The sequence below is a fragment of the Peromyscus eremicus genome, chromosome 19 (genome assembly GCF_949786415.1).
Source record: "Peromyscus eremicus chromosome 19, PerEre_H2_v1, whole genome shotgun sequence".
NCBI lineage: Eukaryota > Metazoa > Chordata > Mammalia > Rodentia > Cricetidae > Peromyscus > Peromyscus eremicus.
In genome coordinates, this window is record NC_081435.1 from 5,658,528 (window position 1) to 5,685,422 (window position 26,895).

At 45.3% G+C, this 26,895-nt stretch overlaps 1 protein-coding gene across 2 annotated transcripts in view; it reads right to left on the reverse strand.

Annotated features, from left to right (window-relative positions):
* The window catches only part of Kctd1 (potassium channel tetramerization domain containing 1), a 101,483-nt gene that overhangs the window by 20,100 nt on the left and 54,488 nt on the right, over positions 1-26,895 (reverse strand). For both annotated transcript variants that reach the window (XM_059246352.1, XM_059246351.1), the window contains exon 3: positions 1,380-1,524. In XM_059246352.1, coding sequence (XP_059102335.1) covers positions 1,380-1,524 — 145 coding nt within the window. The remainder of the gene's footprint in view (positions 1-1,379; positions 1,525-26,895) is intronic.

Here is a 26,895-nt window from a genome sequence, read left to right on the forward strand (position 1 = left end):
CATGTATCAACAGATATACGCGAACCATACTCTTTAAAATTATTCCATTATATGGATAGTCTATATTATTTCCTACCATCTGCTGTTTTTGAACTCCTTTTAGGTATGTTAAGTTTTCCTATTATAAACACAAGTACCAGACATCCTATGTACACACATGTTTACATGCTCTTGTGAACATTTAGAGAAGATAGATTCATAAGCACGGAATTGCTAGATAGCATGCATGTTTGAAATTTTAATAAATTTATTGCTGAATTGTCCTCCAAGAAGGTTTAGTCACTTTCCCTCTCGACCACAACGTACACTCCCCCAGCACGGTGTCAAACGAATTTATAAAAAGGATTATATCATTTTATTTTTGTACCTTTGATACTAGAGGGAGAATGAATACCACTTTAAATATTTACTGACAAAATCTTTTTCTCCCTTTGGGAAAATCTTTTTTATAGTTAAAAATTTCCCCTAGATTGTTTATATACTTTTATAGATTTGGAGGAACTCTTTTATGATGGATATTAATCTTTTGTTGCAAATATTTCTTCTACTAAGACATCTTCTATTTGAATACGATCTTTTTTGCTTCACATGGATCTTTTTAAAAATTCCTGTGTATAAAAGTCTTAAATATACCCTTTCTGCCTCAAAATAGAAATTCCCTTTTTAAATACACTCTGCACACATCTCATTAGGTTTACTGCTACCTGGACATTACAATTTCTGCTCTTCTTTTTTCTGTTAGATGCTATGACTGATTCTTGCTATTCCACAGGCAACACATTGATTGTTGAGCATTGGTTCTGAATTCAGATGTTTTAGTTAGTTCTCTATTAGTTCTAATAGTATTCAGAATTAGTAGTTTTAGAAATCTTCTATTTAGAGAGACATTACCAGCCATAAAAATTCTATTTCCATGTATTCCCTTTTAATAAATTCTATTGCCTACCGAGATTCCCTTCCTGTGGTTGATGCCAATACTTGCTACTCCGTTCAAAAGGAACAATTCTAAAAACATATTGCTAATATTAACCTTAGATTTCTGGGAGACAAATTTTCATTGAGTTAAGAAGTTCTTTTACTATCTAGCTGGCTAAGACATAGCAGAAATTAAATTTGAATTTAACAAACTTCTTTTCAGTTTCCTAAAAGGAAGTATAATTCAACTATTTAAATAAAAGGTGAATGCTTCCTGGTCCTATAAAACTTAAGTGCCCATGTGCTCTGCTTCACAAAGACAGGATAGCCCTGTTGGGGTCGGGGGGGGGGGGGGGGCTGATGCCGTTGGAGATGGCATGCGTGGCAGGGCAGGGAATTAGAAACAGTTTTTTGGAGCACATCAAAACAAATCACAAATTTACTGTTAACATGGATTCCCTCACCTTGAAATCATCAGGAATGAGGAGTTTTGATGTTCGTAGAAAATTCAAGATATATCTGAACATCTGTCCATCTCTGTCAATGAAATAGTGCTGTTTGAGACTGTCCAAAACAATGGGTTCTGTACCATCAAACAGTCTTCCGATTCTGTGATAAAAAAAAAAAAGAGGGAAGAGTGAAGACAATTAGTTGTTTGGCCACTGAGACTCACATCTCCAGCTCTGTCACTGTCCTGCATGCTTCCAGATAGCTGCAAAAATATCTACTCAGCAGTGACGGGTCTGAGAAGTGCTGCTCCTTACCTGATTAACATCTTAGGGTGAGAAAACTCAGAATAGTCTCGGTCGGTTAAGGCACATGCCCGCATTCCCTATCTGTCACCTGCAAAGGATCAGGGCGAGGGCGTCACTGTGACGGGAGACCTTGCCTTTCCCCCAGTGTCCTTGCCCTCTGCTACTTGCAAAGGGTTCCTTCTCCCACGTGTCTTCTAAACCTCTTCTACTGAAAAAGGGGTTCTGTTTCTGAGAAAGGTGTTTCAGCAGTTTCCCCACTCCTGAATGCCAGGGTTCTAACAGGATGGCAGTAGAGTGCTAACGTCTAACTCCGAGCCAGTGAGGGCTAGCAAGTGACAAGAGGCACCAGGAAACTTCCTTCCTTGACCAGAGGCTCACCTGCCTTCTTGTTAATGGTATGGGTGGATGGATCACCCCAGTTTTTAAATACAAGTTTTTAAACTGATCTCATAACTTGCCTGTCTTGGCTTTGGAATGCTATTTATTGCTTTAATGATTATTTTGAAATAATGCACTGTCTAATACTATGTTGAAATGTGACAAAGGTCACAGAAAATCAAGTATTCTACCCTTAAACATGACAAGTCATATTTTCCTCTCCTCTGGAATCAGTCCTGTGAATTTTTGTTTCAACAAAAATATTTTAAAGATAATTCTAAAACTCACCCTACCCAGAGGTGGGTCAAAGAAAGCCACGGTGGAGTTGCATTTCTCAAGCTCAGCAAGTTTTCTGTTGAACTTTCCATGAACTAAACGTGATTATTTAGGGTGCAGATTACAATCACCCCAGGATTCCTTCACTGTGTGTTACTTCTCGTTCCTTTCTCCCTGACACATCAATCAGACAAATCCACTGCGTCACTTACGTGTAGTCTTTCCAGGACAGCCTGCTGCAGGATGGGAAGGAACGAGACTTGTCTGCGTCTGACTGAACCATTTTACTCTTCGCTTAATAACCCGATAAACGCTTGGTTGGCAGGGAAAGAGTGGAGGCTGTATGAATGAAGTGCTTTCCGGGCATCTCACCGTCCTCAGCACGTTCTTCATGTAACAAGTCCATCACCCTCATCTTAGTGATGAAGAAATTTACTTGAAAATATGAGGAACTGGCCCAACTAGTTAAGTAGCAACAGGGATTTGACTGACTGGAAAGGGGCCTCCCTACCCTCATGGGAATGAAAAGAATTGCCATTGTGCAACGAGAGTGTTCGGTTTAGGGCTGTTTTTAACTGTATTGGTTAAACGAGAACTATATAATGAAATCCAAGCCCGATACTGATTGATTTAGGGGCCTGAAACAAACCAGTGTCAATGCCTTTTATCACTCTATTATACAGAGATGAAAAGCATTTTATTTTTAATTAAGTCCTATGCTCCAGAATCATTGAGTACTCACTTGCAAGCTTACACCTAGCAGTGCAAGGTCATTGGGTGAGTCACCAGTGCAGGGCAAGGTCACTGGGTGAGTCACCAGTGCAGGGCAAGGTCACAGGAAGGGGTCACAGGGTGAGTCACCAGTGCAGGGCAAGGTCACAGGAGGAGTCACCAGTGCAGGGCAAGGTCACAGGAGGATTCACCAGTGCAGGGCAAGGTCACAGGAGGAGCCACCAGTGCAGGGCAAGGTCACAGGAGGAGCCACCAGTGCAGGGCAAGGTCACAGGAGGAGCCACCAGTGCAGGGCAAGGTCACAGGACAAGGTCACAGGAGGAGCCACCAGTGCAGGGCAAGGTCACAGGGCAAGGTCACAGGGCAAGGTCACAGGAGGAGCCACCAGTGCAAGGCAAGGTCACAGGGTGAGCCACCAGTGCAGGGCAAGGTCACAGGGCAAGGTCACAGGAGGAGCCACTAGTGCATACGTGTGAGCAGAGGCATAAAGGAACTGCTCGCTCCTGTACGAGAAGAGAGGCAGAGCAACGCGGCCCGGCCAGTTACTGCCTGTACTCTGGAAGCATGCCTTCCTTGTAGCTCCATTTCGTTTTTATAAAACTGTCTCGTTTATTTTCTAAAATAAGCTTTTCTTCCCCTCACAGTTGACGAGCAAAACCCAAGTCATTCTAAGCTCAAAAGGTGCACAGGAATAGAGATATTCCAGGGGAGCCAACATAAATTTCTGTTAATTTATTAAGCTCAGTTGAAGACATTGTTGGCTTTTGAACTCTCCAAATTAGGAAAAAGGTGTCACTGAAATACTTTTTATGGTGTAAAAAGCAAAATGGAAAATGTGGCAAGTATTCACAAAAGGTATCCGAGGAACATGAGACATTACAGAGAGATGGGGGACTCCAGTCAGGTGCTGCAGACTCGGAAGGCAGCTGGGCCTGAGGCAAGGCATGGGCAGAGAGAGAGAGTCTCCAGGGAGAACAGGAGGGGCTGACCACCAGGGCAGGAGAGGAAACCCAGCCAGGGCTGCAAGGGCCAAGGAAAAGCCCCAAGTCCAGCACTAAGGCTCTCATCCTGAATGAAACCTCCAGCAATGGTCAAGTCCCCTGATGCTGCTGGCTTGGAACCTTTATCCAGCCCTAGGACTGTAGTGGTATTAGCTCCGCCCATGACCTTGGGCTATATGGCCCAAAGGAGAAGGTGCTTCCTGCCATTGTCCATGACTTCTTATAAGGAGTTGGAGAATGGTCGGACACCACTATTATGATCAATCCACATGAGTCTATTAAATGGGTAACAGAATTTATTAAGATATAAATTGAGGAAATACAGTCACGAGTACAGAACGGAGTAGACAGCAGAAGTCGTCCTCTGATCTGATCTGGGAGCAAATTCACCTCGCAGGCAGGAGCAGGGAGAAGGGGCATGTGACCCTTCTCCAATTCCTTATAAGAGGTCAGTGGCAGGAATCACCGCCTCCTTTGGGTCTTAGAGCCCAAGGTCATGGGCAGAGCAAATACCACTACATATGACCTATGACCGTGGAGGGGCACTGGGCAATCAGAACCCAAAGGGAATAGGAAGGACTAGGTAGGACAGGGGTGACCCCAAGGAATAGGAACTAGCAAAGGCCAGGCTGATGGATGCGTTCCCAGGAGTCTGGGGGCAAAGAAAGGCATGAACTCCTGGGTGGAGGAAGGTAATGGAAAGCCTGGGCTGCTTAGGGTGGAAAGGGCTGCAGAGAGAGGGTCAGGGCTGTGGAGAGAACGGGAGAGGCCTGGAAAGGGGCCGAGGGCATGGATACACAGTCCCAATCAAGTGAAAGGCCTCATGAGAGGCAGGAAGTTCCCTATCTGAGCAGCAAATGTTACAAGTAAAAAGAGGTTGCAATGGTCCTCTTTCTGCCAGCCTTGAAGGAAGAGGCCCGTGAAAACCGAGCAGAAGGGGAGGGAAGGGGTGCCAGCAACCATTAGTGTTGTCTCCTGGTGGGGTTGGCGATGGGCTAGGTTGTGCTGTGGGAAGGTATTGTTTGGCTAAACAAATAATGGGAGAGATCAACGAGGCTCTATTTCTCGTGGACACATGAATGGGGCGCTACAAATCACACTGCAGTGACGTGTAAACGCTGCTGCCTGGAAACTATGTGGACTGATTACAGTGTACAGACCTTGGAGAACATTCCTGGTTTCCAACTGACCAAGACCGAGCTGGCTCCAGATGATGTATGGCTGAGGTTTTCTTTCTCTCCCTTTTACAAATGTATCTTCACTGAATCAAAGGGGAATGCTGAGAAAGACTTCCACGATGTTTCAAAGGCTAATAACTATTCTAACTAATATCTTATGTCTTCCTTAAAATCAACTTATTTTGGATAATTTCAATCTCACACCAAAGCTGACAAGTAATGAAAGGAATCTCTTAAGTGAAGACACTGTCACCCCCGTGTCAAAATCTATGAGTTTTTTACTAGTCTTGTTCCATGTGCACCTTCATGCCTTACTGCCCCTTACTGGGAGTTTTGAAAGAAATTTCACACAGCACATCATTTTATCTGACTATGTAACTAATTACTAGCCTTAGAAAAGTCTGCTAAAATCTGAAGTAAGTATGTTGAATATTACTCTTCTTTGGTGCTTTTTGACATGAACATTGTTGATTGCTCTTGCTTACTGCTCAGGGCAGAACCTGCTGTGGAAATCAGGCTCTTTTGGGTGAAAAGTTGGTCTGGTTTTCTGTTACAATGGACTCCCCTTTTACCTGGCACAGTGTGCTAGAAACAGTGTGTACATGGATATGAAAGGGCTAAAATCTGATTTACCCGGCTCTGTCTGAGTCAGTCCTTAACACTGTTTTCTTCTGTCTTAGAAACAGTGTGCACATGAATACGAAAGGGCTAAAATCTGATTTACCCGGCTCTGTCTGAGTCAGTCCTTAACACTGTTTTCTTCTGTCTTCATTCATCTATAAGCCCTGGTTTCTGGAATTTACTGAGTCGGTTTGTTAAGAATTTCCCTTTCCTTCATTCTTGTGTAATCATTTAGTTATTCATTCAATATCCACTGAGCCCGACTACACCAGTAACAGGTGTGAGCATGTGAAAAAGACACAGTCCTTGCTTTTGTGGAATTTAATAGTCTATGTGGCTAGAAGCACAGGTCAACTGTAGCATGACAGAGTGAATCATTTTGTGTGGAGCAGACAGTAGAGATACAAAGGAGGTACACCCAACACATTAAACTCAACTGTGGGTTATCAGGGAAGAAAGAAAGGCTCACTGGAGTGAAGGAGAGGAAGTAGCTGAGCACAGGGGTGGGTGGTCAGGGCAGGAGAGGGCCCAGGAGATTCAGGAGCTTGGGCGGGAAAAGGCTTCCCATGCTGTGCTGAGTCAGGCTGACTGAAAACTGGGAAGAGCCTGGTCCATGAGGTAATGGAGCGTAGACTGGTTTGGAGGGTGATGAGAACTGAGGGCAGATTGTTCTCTTGGGAATCTTAAGAGAAAGCAGATTTAGAAATGAGACAAAAGTGAGACACCATATTTGAAGTCACATCTCCTCACAGCCACGGCTCATCCAAACCCGGTCTCCTGGGCTCTTCACCATTTCCTGTGCACAGTGAGGTGGTTCTCAGCCCTGGCTGATAATGGAAATCCCTGGTGAGCCTTTAAAAAATACTGATCTCAGGGTCCCCCAGTTATTCTGATGCAGTTAGGAATAAGGCCTAAACAGCTGTAGTTTAAAAAAGCTTTCCAAGTTTGTGTGACCATTTGTTTGGGAGACAGGATCTCACTATGTAGCCCAAGCTGGCCTTGAACACACAGAGATCTGCCTCACGGGCCTCCCCTCCCAAGGGCTGGGATTACAGGTGTGCACCACCACAACCACACTGGGCAATCCTGAACCTTTGAACGTCCTTCCATCTCCCGAATGCTAGGATTACACGTGTGCACACCACAGAGGGTCTCAGCGAGCTGAGAATTAGTGTAAGGGGGGGGGAGGGGCAACGAGACTAGAGAGTGAGTCAACCCACCCGCCGTGTTTCACTTAGTCACGTGGTTGAACAGTGGCAGCCCTCACTCAAACAGCCAACCACACTTTTAGAAATGAAAGACTTGACATAATTCAACCTCTTGTTTTTATAAATGTGACAATAATCATAAATATGCCCTTCTAGAGACACAGTTGGCTAAACAGAGATTCTCTAAATCTCGTCTTGCTGCCCTGTGGTAGCCAGCAGAGACAGCACATCCAGCCCTCAGAGGACAATTGAGCCTAGTGACTAGGAGTGGGTCCCCTCCCTCAATGACCTAGTGTCTTAAGAGCCAGATCCCCACAGGTGGCCTTAGCTTCTCATCTTGCAGGTAAGGAGTAGACTCACATGTTAAGTCACTTGGCCGAAGGGGCCGTATTTAAATGATGGAGCTCAGATGACAACCTTAGTCTGACTTAAAAGCTTTTCTTTTTTTTTTTTTTTTTTTTTTTTTGGTTTTTTGAGACAGGGTTTCTCTGTGTAGCTTTGTGCCTTTCCTGGAACTCACTTGGTAGCCCAGGCTGGCCTCGAACTCACAGAGATCCGCCTGGCTCTGCCTCCCAAGTGCTGGGATTAAAGGCATGCGCCACCAACGCCCGGCTTAAAAGCTTTTCTTGATTATTAGAGAGACTGCCTCTTCATTTATGCTCAAAAAAAAAAAAAAAAGCCAACAGCTTTTATGTACAATTGTTACAGTTTGATAAAGCTTGATAGTACAAGATAATATGTTATCTAGTAATTATTGTGTAGGGAAATCATTTACTTGATAGCAAGAGAGAAAAAGCAGAGGATCTGGGGCTTCCAGTCAAGGTCAGTGAAGGAAATGATGTGCTGTGAAGCCACCACCACCGAGTCAACCCAAACCAAACGGAAACACCGAGACTTCTGAGGTTACCGTCAGTACAGCTGGCAGAACCGTGAAGGAGTACACGAAGGATGGGAACTGAGGATGTGCGGAGCGGTGAGAACTCCTGGGACAGCACACAGCTGACTCATGACTCCACCTACTCTGTCACTACTATCCCCGACACACTGTGTCCTTACACTGCATCTGGAACACTCCTGGGATTTATGGCTTTACAGTTGTGGAAACTCAAGCTGGGGGGTGGGTGTTGGGGGGTGGGAGGGGTGTTCCCATGCCTTCTGCGGCCGGCCACCTTCTGTCTCCAGTCCTTTACACCCTCTACTTCCCACAATGCCTGGTAGACACCTGGTCATATCCTGTTTCCAGACATGGAACTGGACACTCGCTCTGTTTACCTAGGGACAAATGTAATAGCCTTCCCCGCTCTCCTAAGCCCGAGTGCCCTGGAAACTAGAGGGCATGGTTACCGGCAGCTTCTGTAGGATAGACATGAACAGGGAGGGTGAGAAAACCCTGGGGAATGAAATGCTAAGACTGACCAAGAAGCAAGGGGGAGAACAGGAGGGAAGGACACCAGGTAGGCCTTTACACCCATGCAGGAGCTCTTTACCAATAAACACCCCCACCTTTCCATTCTAAGGTAAACATGGCGTGGGCTTGGGGAAAAGACTCTATTCAGATTCTGGTCCAATTTTCTTTCTTTTTTTTTTTTTCTGGCTACCAGATTCAGGGGCAACTCCCAAATGATCTCGTTAGCACTGGGGGATATTTTAAAGTTCTGAGTGGTACCTATCAGTTGAAAATCTGGGAGGTATAGAGGGTAGAAATGTAGCTGAACAGAAAATCTGTCATGAGCCGGGCAGTGGTGGCGCACGCCTTTAGTCCCATCACTTGGGAGGCAGAGGCAGGCGGATCTCTGTGAGTTCGAGGCCAGCCTGGTCTCCAAAGCGAGTTCCAGGAAAGGCGCAAAGCTACACAGAGAAACCCTGTCTCGAGAAAAAAAAAAAAAAAGAAAATCTGTCATGAGTCTACCATCTAATGGGGCATTAAAAAAAAATCTCACTTCAGCCGGGCAGTGGTGGCGCATGCCTTCAATCTCAGCACTCGGGAGGCAGAGCCAGGCAGAACTTTGTGAGTTCGAGGCCAGCCTGGTCTACAGAGCGAGATCCAGGAAAGGCGCAAAGCTATACAGAGAAACCCAGTCTCGAAAAACAAAACAAAACAAAAAAATCTCACTTTGGATATGAAAAGTACTCCCTCCCCCCTCCCCCCATATCCCACCAAAAGTGCATGTGTTGAAGGCGTGGTCCCCAGCTGGTGATATACCATTGAGAAGTAACAGGATGGATGGGCTGCGACTTCATCAACATATTAATGAGTTCACAGCTAAATGGGCTATTAGAGGTGGGACCTGTTGGAGGGAACAGATCACTGGGGATGTGGCTTTGAAGTGGTAAATGTGTCCCTGGGTCTTTCCTCTGCTTTCTCTGCCCCCCTGGGTACCATGAGGTGACCAGTTTTGTTCCTTCACATGATCCTTGCTATGACTCTGTGCCTCTCCTCAGCCTATAAACAAAGAAGTCAGCTACTGTAAGCCAAAATAAGCCTTTTATCCTAGAAGATTTGGTCAGGCATTCTGTATCAGGCAAGTGAGGCTGGGAGCACCAGGTAATGCAGCTTTATTATTCTTTATGTCTTCTGTTTGGGCTTCCCAACCACATTTCTTCCCGAATATTTGAAGTCTAAGGCAGATGGCAAACAGGGTAGAGGGGTGGATAAGGACACTTGTGTGTCCATGCACAGCTCTGTGTGTGTGTGTGTGTGTGTGTGTGTGTGTGTGTGTGTGTGTGTGTGTTTTACAGGTATAGGGAGAACTGTCACCACAGATGTTATCTGGCCTCAGAGCATCAGAGAGATAAGCACAGATGGGCACAGACAACCTGTCATCAAAGGATTCCTTCCTGTCTTTTCTGCTGAGATTACAGAGGAAGGAAAAGGAGTGAATGAAGAGAAACTATAATTAATAATGAATATGTTTGAAATGTTACATTAGATTGATCGAGGGACTCCATGATACCTTCTCTGCCATGATGGTCTATATTTCCCGAAACTGTGAACAAAAATAAGGAAGAAGAAAAAAAAATCCTGAATGATCATAAAGAACATCTAATCTCAAGCAAACAGAATGTTGTTTATGACCACTCTGGGTTCTGGGATAATTCTTTAATGTTTCCAGTCTTGGGAAATTTCATGTTTCATGACTACAGATAAAAATTGATTTAGAGCTTGTTATAGAAATGGATAGAAGTAATTTAAAGGAAGAAAGAAAATAATTTCTTAAGTAAAAACCAAAGCGAATTGTATCTACGTATGGGGAGCTGTGGGGTGCCTCCAGCACCTCTCCCTGAGGCAGCATCATCTTCTGGGATAGATGGAACTGGAGCCAGTGGGGGGAAAGAAAGAAGCATTTCAAATGTAAACAACAGGGTATGTGCAGGGCCAATAGAGGAGCTCAGTCTGGACAGTCGGTCTTGATACTGACGGCTCAGGCCAAGCCAAGGCCACTGAGACACTACTTATCTACAGGAAGTTCTTAACGCTTTTAGTATTGTTGTCGTGTGTCTGTGTTCACATGCACATGCATGTGCCAGAAGTGTCCTCACCTGCAAAGTGGGGGTAACAGTATAAAGTCAATGCCAGGAGTCTTCCTCAGTTGCTCTTCACCTGACTTTTTGAGACAGGGTCTCTCAGGGAACCTTGAGTTCACAGACTCGGCTGGCTGGGGAGCAGGCTCCAGGCCCCTGCCTGTCTTTACCTTTCAGTGCCAGGAAAACAGGCGTGCACCACCACACTGGGTTTGGTATGTGGGTGCCCAGGCCCAAATTCAGGTCCTCATGTCTGCACAACAGGTTTTACCCACTAAGCCATGCTCCCAGCCCATTAGCTTGAGTTTTGATTTTGTTGTTGTTGTTTTAACTAGAGAAACGGGATCCTATCAGTGAATTCTTAAAAGGAACACATGGACACACAAGAAAACATGCACTGTTCTCTTTGGGGTACATGGTATCAAGTCTACACGACTGTATGAGGCCCCCTACTGCAGCGAGCTGATAAATAATGATGCCAAGACTCCCATAGGCAGCTGGACTACAGGGCCTGGCTTGGACCTTCTCCTGCACTACCCAAGAGTTGTTTTCTCTCTCTGTAAAGCACCGTGCCCTCCTGCCACAGACTCAGTAACTGCTGGCAGATGTTCATCCTCAGACAATTAAGTGCTGTGCCCTCAATCAGAATTCTTCAAATCTAAAGGATCAGGCTGAACGGGACAAAAAGAATTAAGACCACCTGGGCATACTCCTGGGTCAAGCAAGTGTCTGTTTTAAATGGTTTCTAGAACAAATGGCTATTTTTCTCAGAAAAGCCCAGGACGAAATCATCCTGCCTTTTCCTGGAGCCCAGCTGGGTATTTTCAGTGAACACAGTCTCTTTAGGGTTTTGTCTTGATTTCCGTGTGAGCAGGCAAGCATGAACATGTGCACACGAGCCTGCCTCCACAGCCACCCCCTTCCTCCTCCCAACAGTGGGTTCTATATTTAGAGGGATTTTTGACACACTGCTTAGGCTTTTCTCTTGATTTAAGAACTCTAGAATATGTTTTCCATTTTCGAGTAATAATCCCTATTCAGAAGGGGAAAATGCTATAATAGCTAACATTTATTGAGAGTGTGTTCAACACTCTGCTGGAAATTTTACAGATTATCTGCTTGAATTCTCACTATGGTAATACTAAGTATAAAAATGCCTAGTACAGGGACATTTTGATTGAGGCAGTGAAGAAACTGGGTTGTGGTGCCATCAAGTCGCCTGCTGAGGATGCTGAGGAAGCGGGCTCTGCTTTCCTGAGAGTGAGGGCCAGTCCATCTTTGAACTGTCCCACGCCCCTCTGCTACTAAACCATTCAAGCACACTAAAACGTCAAGTCAGGGATGAAGATCCATGGTTGAGTCCTTGTCAGCATGTGCAAGGACCAGGGTTCAATTCCCAGCACTACAAAACAAACAAAAGACAAAGAGCAGAAGCTTAGGCCTACAGCACTGTCCCAGCCTGTCTCAGGGCCCTGCTCCGGCCCTTTCCGCCTGCCATCTTGTGATCTTGTGGCTGTGGTTTCTCCTTCCTTCCTTCCTTTCCTCCCTTCTCCCCTTCCTCCCTCCCTCCTTCCTTCCTTTCTTGGACTCTCCATCTCTTCCCCCTCCCTTTTCTCTCTGCAAATCCTCAAATCCAGCATATACTGCATGGTAGCCAAGAACTCTACCACCACACTACATCCCTAGGCCTTCATATTTCTGTGACAGGAAACTCCTGAGTATGTTCTGGGTGAATCTGAGTTGTGCCTGATTTCTACCCTTACTCCTGGGCTTCTTCATCACGACAAACCTGACTGTCAGATCACAGAATGTGATAGAGCATTCTGAGTCTTCCCCCATGTCTAGCAAGCCCTTGGGTCTGTCCCGGGACTGCCGTTCACAGGTGGCCGCTGGCCCACTCGCTCCTCATACTTTGTGACCATCGGTGAGGACAGGCTGGGGAGTGGAGTATGCTCATGCCTCCTTTGTTGTCTCACTGTTCCAGACTGTTGGAAATCACTTACAATATGCCACAGTCATTGCTTCACACAAACGCGCATTATATTGATCATACGAGAGGACGATGGCCAAGCCAGCCTTTCTATTTTCAACTTCACAGTTTTCCCCACTTGCGATCATGCCAGCAAAACAGTGGCTTATAATGAAAGTGTTTAAATCTTTCCTTAGTGTGTTTAAGTGAAAAACCTAGAAGCTTAACAGTTTAATGAAAAGAACATGAAATTACAAAAGACCAGCCCAACGCTTTTCTAACATCTTCAGGAAGATGGACAGAATAACTGAATCCACCCTGACTCATTTGTACTGATTTCTTACTCCTCCATGTTCAGAGACACAAATGCACACACCTACCATATGCATTATTTCCACACATGTACACAAATGCATACATGTCACACACATACACAAACATATACACAATACAAATATATACACATTTATACACACCATATGCATAAACACTTCACACATACAAAAATACATGCACATACACAGACACACACTCCATATGCATAAACACCACACTTATATAAATGCATGTATAAAGACATGCATACATGCCATATACAAATGCACATACACACATGCATATATGCCACACACATATACAAATTCACACATATAGACAAGTGTATACACACACACACACACAGGCACACTGTCTTAGTCAGGGTCAAAATTGCTGTGATAAAACACCATGACCCACGCAAATTGGGGAGGAAAGGGTTTATTTGGTTTGCAGTTCATCATCAGAGGAAGTCAGGACAGGAACTCTAACAGGGCAGGAACCTGAAGGCAGGAGCTGATGCACAGGCCATGGAGGATGCTGCTTGCTCAGCCAGGTTCTCTACAGAACCCAGGACCACCAGCCAAGGATGGTGCCACCTACCATGGGCTGGGCCCTCTCATACCAATCACTAAATAAGAAAATGCCCTACAGCTGCATCTTTTGGAGGCATTTTCTCAAGAAGGTTCCCTTCTTTCATATGACCCTAGCTTGTGTCAGGTTGACATAAAGCTAGCAGCGCTCACACACAAATATACACACACCAAACTTCATTTACGACCATCGTTCTCAAGAGTTTATACAGCAACAGTCGCATTCAGGTACTGAGAGCATCAAAAAGTGGTTGAATGAACGGAAATAAATTCATCCTGGGACTATGACTGCAGAGTGATGACATTTAAAAATACATCCAGGCTCTCCAAGGACACCACCTCAGGACTGTGAGTTGTGCCTCCTTAAAAGAAGAGAGAAAAGCTGAACACTGAAATTCATTCCACAGAGTCCGTAGCACATGGGCACGTTGAAGGGCACACTGGACATCTCTGTCACCCAACAGCCTTCTCAGAGTGTCTGTTTCTTTGGATCACTGTGGGATGTGCCTGTTTGGCTACATGCTCTCCGAAGCCTCCTATTTCTAGATTATGCTCGTCTGTGCTTAGTAGTCACCAACTGAGCGTGTCACACGAACAGCGTGACCTGGAGAGCCAGGCATGGTGCCCCAGGCCTGGACGCTCAGCAGTTGGGAGGTACACAGCAACTTCTACTGGTGTTGGCTACTAAGACCTTGAGTGAACCGCCTGGCTCACAAAAAGTTCCGACCTGTTCATGATTTAAAGACCACCCTTGCTGTTGTGTGCTTGGGGAACTCCCAAGAAGGCTGCTGACAGCTCTTTCGCCCTTGACCGCTGCAGGGCCAACAACAGTCACTCTGGAGGTGTCTGTCTTAGGCAATCAGGCCCTCCCTGCCGGCTCATGCTTAGTTTACATAGTTCCAGAATTCCGCCAGAGGTGCCATGCAGGCCTTCAGCACACTGAAAACAACAGATGCATCTCTAGATGTTTCTCCCAACGCTCTCCAACAAAAAAACAGAACCAGGCCCCGACCTGCTAAAGAAGTAAACACTCCCAGCTGGGAACAAGGACATGTCACTATTCCATTCCTGCTTCGGGTGGGCACATAGAGGAGCTGACAGAGCTAGTCCGTTGACATGACAGCATCCCTGACTTGTTCTCACACCTCCCTCTGCAGAAGTCCTAAGGAAGGAGGAAGTACTTTTGCCAACCTGGGAATCTCTGAGGCAGATGAGCTCCTCAGGAGCCCCCCTCCCCCCAGCACACCTTGTTCTTGGAGAGACAATCCACCGCTCTTCTGTCTAGCTTTCTGACGATTGCAGACACCTCATGGTGGGAAGAAAGGAACATGCTTCATTCAGACAAAGTTTCATGAGTTAGCCTGGTTGTTATGCCCTTTAGTCGAATAATTCAATGTATCTAATGATTCTCTTTCTTCATTCTCCTGCATGCCAGTTCACTCCTTACATGATATATGAGCAACACGCTGGGGTTTTGGTGAGGCCTCTTCCTTAAAGCACTTAAGATTATAGACGAATGGGCCAGTCTTAAAGACAGAACTAGAGGAAAGAAAGGGGGGTCATCTAGGCATATAACTCAGTTGGTAGAGTGCTTGCCTAGCATTCCCAAGGGCTTAGGTTCAATCCCAGCCCTAGGCTGAGTATGTGATACACACCTGTAATCCCAACACTCACACAGAGGTGGGAAGATTGGGCTGGGGGTATCCTAGGCTACACAGCCCGGTTTGCCTGAGATCTGGAGGAGAGAGGAGTTGGAGAGGACCTTTCTCTTTCCTTTTCTTTTTTTTTTTTTTTTTTTTTGGTTTTTCGAGACAGGGTTTCTCTGTGTAGTTTTGTGCCTTTCCTGGAACTCACTTGGTAGCCCAGGCTGGCCCCGAATTTACAGAGATCCGCCTGGCTCTGCCTCCCGAGTGCTGGGATTAAAGGCGTGCGCCACCACCGCCCGGCTTCTCTTTCCTTTTCTATGGATTGAGCTGTTTTGAGGCCAGGGGAGTTTTCAGATTTGAGGCCAGCTCAGAAGTCTTCAGGGCCTTCTAGGTTGTTTTTCAAAGATGATTTTTTTTGAGGGGGGCAGGGGGCATGGTGAGCTTAATGAGGTTGGGGGTGGATCCTAGAGCTCACTGAGTTCAAATCAAAGAAACAAGATGGAGTGAGCTTGAGTTTACCTTTCTGTGGTAAAGCTCTCCAGCCTGCACGCTTTGCATTGTTAAAAAGCAAAGTGTACAAGTGTTCACTCATGAGGCACTCAACTGAGCCCCTCAATACAAAGAATCAAAAGCGATAAGGTACACTGCCATTTCTAAGCCGCCTGACACTGGCGTTCATTAGCAACGTGAAGCCACTGTTCAGAGCCCATGTCACTTCCAGGGACATGGAGTTGTTTTTGTTTTGTTTCAGTGTGCATGTGGAGTGTGAGTGTGCACTGGCGGCCAGAGGCAGCCTTGGGCGTTAGTGCTCAAGCCCACCCTATTTGAGATGGGGTCTCTTTGGGTTATCTGCTGCTACGTCCACCAGGCTGGCTGGCTGGACAGCCCCTGGATCCCCGTGTCTGCTCTGCCTCTCCCAGGAGAAGCACTGGGATTAAGACACAAACTACCACGTGTTTAAATATGAGTTCTGGGGACTCACACTCAAGTCTTTACGCTCTCACAGAAAGCATTTTACCCACAGATCCCTCTCCCCAGGCCCCAGTGTGCTCTCCTGGTTATATTCAACAACTCACTGATACGCTTTTGGGAATCTCACTTGGCATGAAGGTTCATGGAAAACATGTGATGTGGCAGTTTGAATGTAGTTGGCCCCATAATCTCACAGGAAGTGGCACTACTAGGAGGTGTGGCTTTGTTGGAGTGGGTGTGGCCTTGTTAGAGGAAGTGTGTCACTGTGGGGGCGGGCTTTGAGGTTTCCTGTGCTCAGGATACCGCCCAGTGTCTTAGTTGACTTCCTGTTGCCTGCAAGATGTAGGATTCTCAGCTATTCCTCTAGTACCACGTCTGCCTGCCTGATACCACGCTCCCTGTCCTGATGAGAATGGACTGAACCTCTGAACTGTAAGCCAGCCCCAGTTAAATATTTTCCTTTTTAAGAGTTGCTGTGGTCATGGTGTCTTCACAGCAGCAGAAACCCTAACTAAGACACCTTGTAAGAGCATGCCTGATTTCCCATTCTCTCAGGGCTCCCACCAGGGGCACGGAGGGCAATGTGTACCCACTTCTGCTAGCTGCTGGCACAAAGTGCTGCCACTTTGCAAGCATCTTGCAATTAATTTCTCAAAAGCAGAGCACTGATAATACATCCAATCAAGGCAATGCATTCTAAATTCTTAGTGAAATGGATTTTAACAGGTGACATACATAACAGACACCTATATGGCTGGTGTAGTGGGTAGCATGCTTCGTTTTCTCTAGTTCACTCACAGCCTGCATGTGCCTGGTCTTGTCTTTTTCTTTAGTCCTTTCTAAAAATTCTATTGTATATACCAATTTTGCATGGTACAATATTACATAAGAACACTGTCCACAAGGCTATGCTATATCCTTGTTGAACGTATTCTCACTACTCCACACACTTGCCTTCCCCACACTCACCCTCCTGTTAGTACCCTGTGCTCCTCAAGGGTAAAGGTTTGTCTTTACTTTTCTATCATACACACAGACAAGATTTTATGTATATAAAATCCAGAAAGCACAATGGTAGAAAACATATACTCGTCTGCAAGTGTACACCTACAGTATACACCCTGCAGAGAACACTGACACACTCAGGGGACCCTGAGATGCCTTTCAATCTCACTATTTGATACCACCTATGGGAGATTTCCTTTTGAAAGTAATCTAATTAATTAATGAATGTGCTTATTTTCATGAGACTAGGCTCACTGTGTTGCAAAGGCTGGTTATGAGTATCTGGGCCATCTCAGCCTCAACAGAAGCTGGAGCCACAGGCGTCAACCCCATGCCTGGCTAAGAAACTCAAATTTTCAATGAAGTTTAAGTTATGCTAGGATGTGAATAAGTGCTTCTGTTAAGAAATATTTGTTTTCTGCATGAATGTGAGACAAACTCGCCATGAAGACACGACACAGGTGCTGTCTGACGGTGTGCTTGCTCATCCACAGAGGTCCCCTGTGTGACTGTGGTGGCCTGGGAAGATGACATCAGGACTACCAGAAGACACAAAAACAAGGCTGTGGGTATGATAAGTCTTACGTTCCAAGCTCCGATGGGAAAGTTGGGTTTGGGAAATCCATATAAATATTCATTATTTTAGTTACTGTTACGTGTGTATGTGATGATGTGTGTGAGAGTGGAATAAGTACATCCATGTCACAGAATGCATGTGGAGGTCAGAGGACAGCTTAAAATGGTTTTTCTTTATTTAAGAATTTCATATATGTATACAATGAAATATATACCCCATTTCTCTCCTCCAATTCCCCCTCATCTTCCCAACATGTCCCCTCCTCAACTTTATCATATATTTTTACATATATTATATAACAACTATAGACATGTATATGTAAAATATATTTGTATATAGAATATGAATATGTATGTGTGTGTACATATATGTATATACACATGGACACACATACCTATAACCCACCAAGTCCAGTCAGTGCTGCCCATATGTGCATGGGCATTGGAACAGGGTAGTCCTATCAGCAGCCACATCCTCAGGAAAGACTGGTTCTCCCTCCCTCAGAAGCTACCAGCTGCCAGCAGCTAGAGAGGACACATTTGGGAGTCAGCTCTCTCCTTCATCGCCGGTTCTGGGCATTGAACTCAGGTCCTCATGACCTCACTGGTTCTAAATCCTTTCATAGTGGCCTTTAAAGAACAAAAACAAAATGAACCACAAACCCTCCCCAAAACCACGTGTGTGGCTGGCAGAAATGACAGGGTTTGTATGAACAACAGTCGGTCCCTGAAAAGCAATGTCCAAAATCTGTGGGCTGAGCTGCATGAAGGAACCATTTAAAAACTGAAGCTCCTCTAACGGAATTGCTCTCATGAACACAGTGAGATGGAGCATGGTTTTCACTATTAACCTTGTAAGAAACTACCCAAATGGATTAATTTTTTAAACAGATGAATAGATCAGGCATTTGTTATTTTCTTGTATGATGAGAAGAAACATGAAGATACTGAAAACAGTAAAAATAATCTTGGCATTCTCCGTGACATTATTCATCAAGACAAAAAAAAAAAAAAACCCCTGAAAACTGTTGTCCCAACCCATATGATGCATGGCATTATTAGTAAGAAAAGCCTGATTTACAGACTGTACGTGGCCACACCAGAGCATGCATCGAACAGCCTGTGGACACTTGTACCTGTCATTGTACATCAGGTGCCCAAACTCTGAGATCCATGAGGATCCAGGGGCATTTACTACGGCTGGAGAGTTTGGGTGCTGAGGAGATGGCTTAGCTGATAACCATGGGACTTGCAAGCAGAAGAACCTAAGTTTCATCTCCAGAGCCCACCTCAAACTGGGCACTGCACACATGTCTGCAGTTCCAGCGCTGGGATTCAAAGAGATGCGAAGATCTAAGGGGCTTGCTGGCCAGCCAGTTGAGCCAAATCAGCCAGCTTCAGCTTCAGTGAGAGACCCTGTCTCAAAGAACCTGAGGCCAGACAGGTCGTGGGCCCTGTGGGAAAACCTACTACCATTACTCTCCTAGATAAACATAGCAACAAAATGACTCTTAATGACATTGCTATACGCCTCAGGGTACCACTCAGCCTTACAGAGAAGTTTCTTCTTGCAGTAATGGTAATTTAAGAGACCCAAAGAGGAAGTCACTTTAGAATGGTTAGCCCTAACTGGGATGTCTCCATCATAGCTGTCTCTGAAAGGCTCAGGGATCAATGTGGAAGAGGAGGCAGAGAGACTGTAAGAGCCACAAGTGGTGGATGACTCCGAGGGAACTTTTGCAGACACCGTCGACAGATGCAGAGGCCATGGCAGCACATGGAAGACCTGCGTAAGCGCAGCCCAGACAACATCACAGCACTGAGAATGGGAAGTAGGCAGGAAGTCCTGCCCCCCACCAAGGCGCATTTGATCGCTGCCGGATAAGGGGAAGTCAGTTCAATGAAGAGACAGTTACCAAATTTCCCATGCTCCAGAGTGGGCACCACACCCAGAGTAATCAGCCGGCAAAAAGTGGTCTCCATGGTTGTTTGTTTTGTTTTTTTAAGAGAGAGATAGAACATGAAGTTGGATAGGTAGGTGGTTGGGGGAGGACCTGAGGATGTGGGGGAGGAGAAACAATATGATCAATATATTGTATGAAATCATAAATAAAAATAGTATTAATGTAGAAAGCAATACAAAAAGATATCCAGTGTCCACCTCTGATGTGTGTGTGTGTGTGTGTGTGTGTGTGTGTGTGTGTGTGTGTGTGTGTGTGTGTACCACCCCCCCCCACACAAATCTACATTTCTTGAGATGGAGGATTAGGGAGGCTCAATTAGAGGAAGTCTGGGGTCACCCTTCTATTCTTCTGGTTCCAACTTTTCCTCTGAAGAAAGTAAGCTTAAAACAAAAAACCACACACCACCAAAACTCCTCTCTGGTTTGTGCCTTGAAGGAAGGTGGCTGTCAGTCCTCACTATGACGTGCTGGGCCCCAAGGACATGGGGCGGAACGTAAGCAGAGCTTTGTAGGGTAACAGAAAGATGTCCAATGGGAAGCTGGGTGATTGACAAATTAGGACATAATTAACATACACAATATGACCCACAGCTCTGCCTGTAACCGTTTTTCTCTGTTATTCCCAAGTGACTCTAACATGAGGGTACCAGCAGGTGCATACATGTAAGGGGTCCATGCCTCCTTCCAGGTCTAACCCGGAAGAATGAGGAGTAAGCTAAAGCATTATTGGCTTCCACGAAGCTTCTACACACATTTATTTCAACAGCTTTTAATTCACTACTTCAGTCAAAACCAAACAACTTCTCATGTAAAAGTGAAAGACAGTGCTGGTCACAGAGGGCATTGTGGGTGACGGAGCAGTGAGGGAGCTGTCCTATGCCCAGGCCTGCAGCACAGACATCCTGTCTGTTCCTGACCACTGGCACAAAGGGCTGATGCAGCAATTCCCCATGTATCCTCTGCTGGATGCATCAAAGGACACAGGAGACAGACGGATCGGGTGAGACTTAGCATGCCACAGTAGCAAAATTCTGCTTCCAAGTGTAAATTAAAATGCTAACTGGACTTTTGGCTTAATTTTACTCTCAGAAAACTGAAGATGTTTCCTGGGGAGAGAATTAACTATGTGAAAATAAAATCATCTTAGATTTACTACAGTGGGCAAGTTAATTCCCTAAAGGGCCTATTTATCTTGTGCAGTACTTTTTTCTTAAGACAGTGTCTCATATAGCCCAGGCTAGCTCAAACTCATAGTGTAACAGACATGGCCATAGACTTCTGTTCCTCCTCCTCCACCTCCCACGTGCTGGGATTACAGGTGTGCCCCACCATGCCCAGCTATTATCTTTCTTTGTAGTAATTAACTGTCTAGTGAATATTGCTTATTGACTGTTTTTCTCTGCTACCTCTGTCTGATAAGCTACAGAGGCCGTTGTAAGAGAGTGAGGACTTCTTCAGGCCATTGCATGCTCTGGTGGAAAGGAAAACACAATAATCCATCAATGAATGTCAGCGTGTGGTGGGGAAAAGCATAGACACTGTAGTGGCCTTTCCTCTAAATTATACTTTAAGACAAGACACTCCAAGTCCAACCTCACCGAAAGCAAGGCCCATCTTGTTCCCTTGTGACAGAGGAACCCAGCATTGTACAGTCCATGTTACTAAAGGATATTCTCCCAGCACTAAACAGAGAAGCAGCTTCCCTGTTTAAACACAGAGGTCTCTTCAGTTGTTCGCCTGCATCCCAGAGGAGCAACCGTGGGGACTGTAAAGTGAAGAGAGGCGAGAGAGAAGGAAGAACCCTCCCGTCGGCCCTGGGAAGCTCCACACCCTCCATTCCCAGGGCCTTGTCTCTCCCAAAGTCTAAGGCTTGGCCAGTCCTCGCTCCTCAGTCACTGGGTGGGTGCCCTCTCACAGCAGCAGTATGATCTCCCCTCCCTTTGTGGTGACATTCCACGGCTGACCTACCCCGTGACACTTTAACACGGGCACTGGATTATCCAATGCATGGATCAAAATGCAGGGTATAACAGAACGGCTTAGTCACTGGCATGCTGTAACTTTATGCTTTTTGGTTTTGTTTGTTTGTCTGTTTGCTTTTTAGATAGATTCTCTCTGCGCAGCCCAGACAAGCTTCATCTGGGATCCTTCTGTCTCTGCCTCCTGAGACCTCAGATTACAGATATACGCCACTGAGCCTGGCTCCATGCAGCAGTTCTGAAGAGAAGTTCAGGCAACCATTTGGCAAATCAGATGCATTTATTCTAGCAGCACTTGGTTTTTGCAGTCTTTAAAATATGGGCTCATGTGATAACATAGCAGGACCCATGTCTAGGAGTGACAGCATTAAACTGGAAGCACAAAGGCAGGAAGGGGACATCACAGAATTCCCATGTCTAACACGGGAGTCTAGAAAGTTCCCTAGGCCAGGATACAAGTGGACAGAAATGCACACATTGGATTTGATTGTCTTCAGAACACAGGCTTCAAAGATCTTTTTATTTTAGGGTTTAAAAAAATATTTATGGTATTTAAAATTATGTGTATATGTACGTGTCTCTGTGTTAGTGTGTGTGTCTCTGTGTATGTGTGTTCATATGCGAGTTTAGGTGTATTCTGGAATAGAGAAGAGGGTGTTGGATCCTCTGGTTATGGACTACCCAACATGGACATGAGTGCTGGGAACCAAACTCAGGTCCTCTGGAAGAGTAGGAAGTGCTCTTAACCACTGAGCCATCTGTTCAGCTCCAAATTTTAGGTGATTTTGTTTCGAGACAGGGTATACATGTAACACAGAGTGGCCTGGAACTCACAATCCTGGCCTCCCGAATGGTCTCCTATTACACTGATGGGCCTTCCCCTCAGTGCAGCTCTGCTGCAATGATCCTATAATGTCTAACGTGTGTGAGAGAGAGTGATGCATGCCAGATGACAGCTCTCTGCTGGCCAGGCACACATGCGTGGCTCCTCCATCCTGAAGCTCTGAATGTACACCCTTGGGTGGTCATGGACGTCAACCCCATGGCTGCAAAAAGGGGGACTTGAGTTTTGCAGTTACCTACATATCCCCGTGTGCTTAGTAACTCCACAGCTATTTTGGAGACATCCATTTAGCATAATCTACTTACGTGGGAGTTAACTCATGTACCAGGTTTAAAATATACAAAAGCTTTGTCAAGCCATCAGCTCAGATGGCTCAGGGGACTGGAGCCTGAGCGCTCCCTGGCTGACAGTGAGCTCTTTCCACCGAGACCCTCCCTTTAGTACCACCCAGTAGGTCCTATTGATTAGAGGTATCAGTCCACTTCCCTGCGGGGAAGTGTTCAAATCTGAATGAACAGCAGCATAGCACTACTGAAATCACTTTTGCTAAAAGGGACAGTGATGGATGTGAAGGACCCAACTTTGAACTCAGACAAGTCTTTCTTAGAACGATTACTGAGTGCGTGTTCTTCATACACATATGCCAAGAGCAGATCTTCAGGATGCCCTGTAATTTGGCATGGGGCTTAATAAACAAATTATTGCAATATTTACCTGTTTCATTATCGATTGTGTTAATAAAGTGTCACTCATGTTTTTGAGCCAGCCATGATCAGCTCTGCCCTTCAAATATGCCCAGAACAGAGAAAGAATAAAGCATCTACAACCACCTCCCTCAGATGCTCAAACTACAAATCGAGCAAGTAGACCTGTATCCGTCCATTCATTTCCTTTCAAGTGGTGCTGGGTTTGATCAGGGATGTTGGGGAAGTATCCTACCACTGAGCTACATTCCAAGAGCCACCTACCCTCTTAAAAAAAAAAAAAAAAACTATTTTGAGACACATTCTTGGGAAGTTGCCCAGGCTGGCTTTGAACTCACAACCCCCCTGCCTCTGTTTCCTGATCAGCTCAGATTACAGGCCTGTAAATATCTGATGGTGGCATGTTTTTCTTGACTTTTCCTTTGCTGTTGTCTCTAGTAAAACTTTATTTGTAAAAACAGGCAGCAGATCCATGAGTGCTCGTTTGCTGACCTCTGACCGCCCATCTTTACATGGACATGGCTGTCTCCTATCCCTATACAGGTTTGGTTTGGTTTTTCTCATAGTGCCTCTTTCTGTAAGCCAGCTTAGCCCTGAGCTCAATATACCTCTACTTCAGCCTCCCAAGTACTAAGATATAGTGTGCACGCTGTTCTTGGTCTGGTTTTTGTGTTTGCTTGTGGGGTTGGTTTTTCCTTTAAACTTCGTGGGTATAAACTCATTATAGATCCAAACCAGGTATTCTTATGGACTGCAAGGCCAAGCAGTAGCCCCAGCTGGAGATTTAGAGCAGTCACCCTTCCTCTGTCAGTGCCTGGGTCAAACTCAGGTCCCTGCGCATGTGCTGTACCACCAAACTGTGCACCCACCTCACGTCCTACACCTCACATCCTATACCTTACGTCCTACACCTCACGTCTGTCCTACACCTCACATCCTACACCTCACATCCTATACCTTACGTCCTACGCCTCACGTCCTACACCTCACGTCCTATACCTCACGTCCTATGCCTCACACCCTACACCTCACGTCTGTCCTACACCTCATGTCCTACACCTCACGTCTTTCAAGGCTGCTACTTACAAATCTTAACTACAAGTCTTCCCTGTAGTCCTAGAAGTCTCCCTTCCCTCTGAGCCACTCCACCAGAAGAGGTAGCTGGAGAAGAACCAGGGGCTCTAAGTGGGTAGGGCATGGGGAGTCCTTCAGGGAAAGGAGGGTTCAAAGCCCCTAGAACCTAGAATATGCTAACCAGAGTTGCTAATAATTCGAAGGTCATGGGTAACCCAATTGGTCTGTTGGGGCTTTATTGACAGAGGGTTGACTAAGTTGGAGATCTTCACAGAAATTGAAGGGACCTTTGACACCTATGGGAAATATCACAAACATCTGTCCTTCTATATATGCTCGACTGCTAAAATCTGAGTGTGGGTCCCTTTCTGAATTTTCTTTGAGATGAATATTAATTACTTACAAAAGTGTCACAAGAAGCAAGGAGAAGCAGAGCAGCACATGGTGGCCAACTGAACACTGCGCCTGTGTTATCTGACCAGTGTCGTTTGCTTTAGGTATAAGGCATGGGAACAGAAGTTTCATTGAAACTTGACATAAGCTTATATGAGAGAGGACACAGTACAGATACAAGGAAGGAGACCCCAATGTCAGGCTGTCCCCTGGCTGCAGGGAAGGCAGGAGTGGGGTCCTTTTAGAATTAGGAGGGCAGTTTGAAAGGAAACAGCTGCTGGGCTTGGCAGACGACTATGCATCAAACACAGGGCTGGGAAGTGATTTCTATAATCACACTAATGATTAGCTTTGCAAGAAGACGCATTTGTACCTGCTTTACAAGAGAGAAGGCAAGTGTTCGGCCACTGGACCCTACCAACCTATCAAATAACTGCCAGGGTAATGGCAGACCTACCGAGTCAAATCACTTCTGCTTGGGCTGGAGGTGAGGTTTAGTGATGGAGCACATGCTTACCATGCACAAGGCCCTGAGTTTGACCTCTGAAACACCAAAAGAAAGGAAAACAGTGATTGGTTGTTGCTGCTGTGATACTATGGGTGACGGGTGACTGGAAATGACAAGAAAACTTAGAAAGGCAAGCTGAACAATTCCACCTTTTCTAATTAGGTTGACAGGAAAATTCAATATTTGATATATGCAGGTATCAGGATGGGGAAAGGACAGGTTTAATTCTTTTCATAAAAACGTATATTCCTAGTTTAGTGCTGCCATATAGGAAAGAAGACACATAAGCAATTTTACATTTTCTAGTAGACACATGGGAAAAGTGAAAAGAAACAAAACTTGTCTGAAATATATTTCTACGTCACTAAAAATGTTATCATTCCAACAAGAAAAGGAAGTAATATAAAAATCATTGGAATAGTTTAGACTTTTTTTTTTGGTTCTATGCCTCAAAATTCAGTGTGGCAAGAGGAGATTTCAATTGGGAATGTCCGCTCTCTTCATGCTCACTAGCTACATGTGGTGGCTGGTTACTAGGAGACCAAACAGCTCTAGAGGGTGAAGGAATTTGGAAGCTGATGCACGTTGCAGGATATGAGCAATGAGGGTCAAAACATGGACTTGAGGAACACTCACGGAAAGGAAGACTAGGGGAGTCTCCTAACAAGACATTAATTGAGGTCTGTTTCTAAAATATGGAGCACCAACAGGAGGTGAATGAAAAATTATGTGAGACAGCAACAGAATGGAGAAGAGTGATCAACCTTTTAATCTGCCTCTACTGCCCAAGGTCTAAGTGAATCCAGAGCTCTACAGAGGACTGAACCTCAGACTGCATTAGACCCTCCATTAGACTATGGAAAGACCCACGCAGCTGCAGTGAGCAACCAGAACACAACCTGCTGCCTAAGGCACGGGCCAGTGGTCCTAACACCCACATCCAAAATGCTCCAAAGTCCAGAACCTTGGCGTGGGCATCTACTCGAGTGTGTGCACATACTGTTCATGCATATTTGTGGGGCTCAGAGGGATGCATGTGTGTATGAAGGCCAAAAGTCAACCTTGGGCATCATCCCTCAGGAGCTGCCCATCATGTTTTTGGAGATAGGGTCCCTTATTGGCCTAGGGCTTGCATAATTAGCTGGTTGGCCAGTGAGACCCAAGGATGCACCTATCTCTGTCTCCCTGATACTAGTGTTCCAGCTGCATTCTGTTGCTGTGATAAAATACCCTGACCAAAAGAGGAGGAAAGGGTTTAGTTAGCTTGTGTTTCTGGGTCACAATCCAGCACCGAGGGAAGTCAAGGCCAGAAATTCAAGCATGATCCTTAGGTAGAAACCATAGGGAATGCTGCTTGGAAGGAATACAAATAGGTACACTTCAAAAATAATAATATTTATAGAGCCATATTCTTGAAAACTACAGCCACTTCGACCATGGGCTTTTGTAGCACCTTCTTAGTATTTTTGAGTCATACCTGCCCTAACACCTGAGAGACGGGGTTGTAAAATGCACAGCTTTGTGGACACCTTATAAACCTCTATTTTAACCATTTCATTTTTCTTGTGGAAAGTAAAGCTGAAAATCAAGAGAACAAATTTTTCTATCCTTTTTATTCTGATTTTCAAATTCTTTTATAAAGTACTAGGTAGTCAAGAGAGATCTGAAAAGCTAAAATGCTGGTCTTCATATCATTTTTATGGTATCTATGATTTTTATTCTATCTTGTCTATTTAGGCTATAAACATTATTCTCTGTTGGGGAATAT